Raw genomic sequence first — 3,690 nt, forward strand, 5'->3', positions numbered from 1 at the left:
TATTTTTTTCTAGACATGAGTTTTTTATTGAATATTTTCTATTAATTTTTTATTGAATATTTTCTATTAATTTTTTCTATAATTTTTTTTTATTTTTTTCTTAACATGAATTATTTTTTTAAACATGAATTTGTCAAGAAACTAGAACAAAAAATTAATATACATTATATAATTAATTGAAATGGCAAACAAAATATAAAAATTGGCATTATTTTTTGAAAATCTGATAAATATTGGGGCACAAAAACAATACTTATAACCAAAACCAAAACTTTGATTTATTTTTCCCTTTGAAGCATTGTTGTCCAGTGTCCGGTTTTTTCTATTTCTGGCGGGGGCATCATTCACGTTGGACGTACATGATTTGAGATTCTGTGCCAATGTCCAATATGGTAAAAGCAAAAGCAAGAGTTACAGGTTTGACCACCCATGATGACGAAGACTGAATTCTAAACGTGCCACGTGAATGATAATTGCTTCTCACAAGTTTGTATACATCCTAGAAAATTATAGTGAAGTTAAAATCACAACAAATAATCACAAATTTGCTTATTGGTTGATCATTATTAAAAAAAAATAGAAATAAAGCTTAAAATATGATTGATTTACATTTTTTAAAATGTTTCTATGAAAATATAACAAAAGTTGAAAATAAAAAAATGTTTTAATTGAAACGAAGTGCTACCACCACTTTTATCACCGCCTATGTTGTTGTTGTTGCTATCGTGACCGTCACCGCAACCACCAACCAGTTAGATGAAAAGCGATGATGCTGAAGGTTGGTGGTGGTTGTGAACGGAGACAATGATGACGACGACAATGAAGGTGGTGGCGGTGACGATTGTACTCGTGAGAGCGAGATAGTACAAGTAGTGGTGATAGCGATGATGATGGTGAGTGGTGACAATGATGGTGGTGACGGTGGTAGCATTGTCGTGACGACAACTAGAATGAAAATGAAAACAAAAGTTCAAAATAAACATATTTTTGAAATTTAAACAATTAAAATAAAAACTAATGTTAGAAAACAAAAATGAAAAATAAAAAATGTAAATAGAAAATATTTCATGAAATCAAAACTGCTTATACTTATTACGACTTAAGTTGATTTTTCCATATGTATCCAAACGCATACCTATTTATTCCCCAATTATTTTAAGGTACAGTTTTTGTCCCACTCGACACACAATCACAACCTTACACAACAACACAGCCTGAGAAGTGTGATGAGAAAAAAAAATGCCAATTATTATGACATTAACAAGATAAGATTGGATTATATCATATCATACATAGAGGTGCCATGCCATATTGCCATGGCTTCCCTTTTTTTCCGATTCTTGTCTGTTCTCTTCTTTAAAAGCCTAGAATCAAAAGGAGAGAAAGAATCACCAAAGTAAACAAACACAGTTTCTTTCTCTGCCTTCATTTTTTTTCTATATATTTTTCATGACTATTCACTGACAACACTAGATTGATTTTTTACAAATTGGGATTGGGAAGGGTGTCAAATCTTCTAAGCCTGGTTGTTGAAAATTAATACTAACACAAATAGCCTTCTCTGTCCCTACTCTTCCTCTCTTATAATAAGAGTAAACCCACCACACACACACACACATACATAACATAGCTCTGCTCAGAAAACACTCACATACCCAGAGAGAGAAAAACAGAGTGTCTGTGTTGATTTTGTTGTTGTTGTTGTTGTTGTTGTGTAATGGATAAAAGCTGTCAACAATCCTCTGCAGACTCTACTAGTAGCAGAGATCACTATCTCAGACATCTCAACAAGCTCTCTCAAAAGATCTCTAAACCCATCATTAAGAAACAACCCACCTTTCATAATAACCTTCCTCCTCCTCCGCCGCCGCCACCGCCGCCTCAAAACCCACCACCACCACCACCACAGCAGCACCAGCCTCCGGTCTACAACATCAACAAGAACGATTTCCGCGACGTGGTTCAGAAGCTAACAGGCTCACCGGCGCACGACCGCATCTCAACGCCGCCTCCTATTCAACAACCCAAGCCACAAAGCTCTCGCCTCCAGCGTATTCGTCCTCCTCCGTTGCCGCAAATCACTAACCGACCACCGCAGTTGATGAACTCCGCTATGCCCCGCTCTCAACCGCCGCAGAACCCTGGTTTCAACTTCAACTTCAACGCTGCTTCCTTCAGCAACGCCTTCACCGGGTTCGGAAGACCCTCTGCGCCGTTATCTCCGCTGCCGCCGTTCCCCACCGTGCACGCGCCTGCTGAGTCACCCATCTCTGCGTACATGCGGGATCTGCAGTTCCTTCTCCCCACCATGGATTCAAAAAACTTTTCTGGGTTTTCTCCTTTACCTCCTCCGGCGTCGTCTCAGCCTCCGCCGGAGCAACAGGCGGCGGCGGTGTCTCAGTCGCAGTCGCAATCGCCGTTTCAGATGCCGTCGTCGCCGTTTGGGTGCTTGAATTCGCCGATGTCGTCTTACCCTCTGCTATCACCAGGTCGTCTGCCATTTTCCCCAAATTCAGGGCAATTAGGGTTTCCTCAACTTCCCCTTTCACCTACTGTTCCGGTTCCCAGTCCTCGATGGAGAGGCCTTTGACTCGTTGACTAAGCATGGTTAGTTACAGAATCATGTTGTTCTATGATGGATGATTTGTTCATTGTACATGGTGATTGGTGATGATGGTGATTGGAATGGGGATTCATTCAATTTCTTGTGGTTGGAGTTGGACTCAAGCTAGTTCACTGCTGCTTAGTTTATTCTGTAAATGGGATATCAAAGACGTCAGAAAGTAACAATTTTGCATTTTTTTTTTTTTTGCTTTTTTGGGATATTTGGGGGTAAAAGATTATATGTTACAGAAATATAGTTGGATCATGTTGTTCTTATTATAAAAAGCTTTATTTATTTGTCTTGAACATTTCTTACCTCTGATTTAGTGTGTTTGGAAAACCTATTCAGGATCCACGTTTGGCCCCGATCCACGTTTACATAAGCAAGAAATAGTTGCTTTTGGATTTCTGGATCCACGTTTGGCCTCTCCAGATTTGAAACCAAACACACACTTTGTAATGGTCTTGCTGATGTTGTAGTTTACCTTTGCTGGTTTGTCAGACCATTTGATATTAGCAGTGGTTTCAACTAATTAGTTAAGTCTTGTGATAATTATCCCTGAATTTCCTCTCTGAGGAATTGTTGACTGGTTCAATTATAAGTGTGCTTCTGAATGTGGTAGGAGTGTCTGTGTCCTTCAAGGATGTTGTGACATTCCTTGGAATGGATTTGGTGGATAAATTTTGTTTTTATTAAGAGTGGTGGTTGTCTTTTGGATTTATGTTTCAGCTAGTAGCATTATCCTTTTAGTTATACAAGGTTGAAATTCTTGTACTCAACCTTGGTATGATAGTTTATGAAGCTCCAAGAACAGGGTAGCAATTTTGTCTCAATGTATGGAGAATATTAATTTTTAGTCTGCAGTTTTGTGTTAATGCTGATGCAGTGGAATGAGCAACTTGAACAACTTATACCATTCAATTTAACTTAGGTTTTAATAATTTTTTCTTTGTCTCCAATGTTACATTGGCATGTTTTAAAATGTATTCGGCTATGTCTTGTTATTGTCTAATGCTTCTCATTTTTTGCTCTTGATTTGCAATCATATGTTATGGATATTGCCTCAATGTATGGAGAATAGTTTT

General features: G+C 38.1%; 1 protein-coding gene across 1 annotated transcript; it reads left to right on the forward strand.

The window, feature by feature from the left end:
• The first annotated feature begins 1,299 nt into the window (after nucleotides 1-1,299).
• LOC130717983 (VQ motif-containing protein 9) lies at nucleotides 1,300-2,910 on the forward strand. Its single transcript, XM_057568409.1, has one exon. It carries the CDS (start codon nucleotides 1,718-1,720, stop codon nucleotides 2,588-2,590), a length of 873 nt encoding a protein of 290 aa, XP_057424392.1. The 5' UTR covers nucleotides 1,300-1,717; the 3' UTR covers nucleotides 2,591-2,910.
• The last annotated feature ends 780 nt before the right edge of the window (nucleotides 2,911-3,690 follow it).

This window comes from Lotus japonicus, chromosome 1 (genome assembly GCF_012489685.1).
Source record: "Lotus japonicus ecotype B-129 chromosome 1, LjGifu_v1.2".
Taxonomy (NCBI): Eukaryota; Viridiplantae; Streptophyta; class Magnoliopsida; order Fabales; family Fabaceae; genus Lotus; species Lotus japonicus.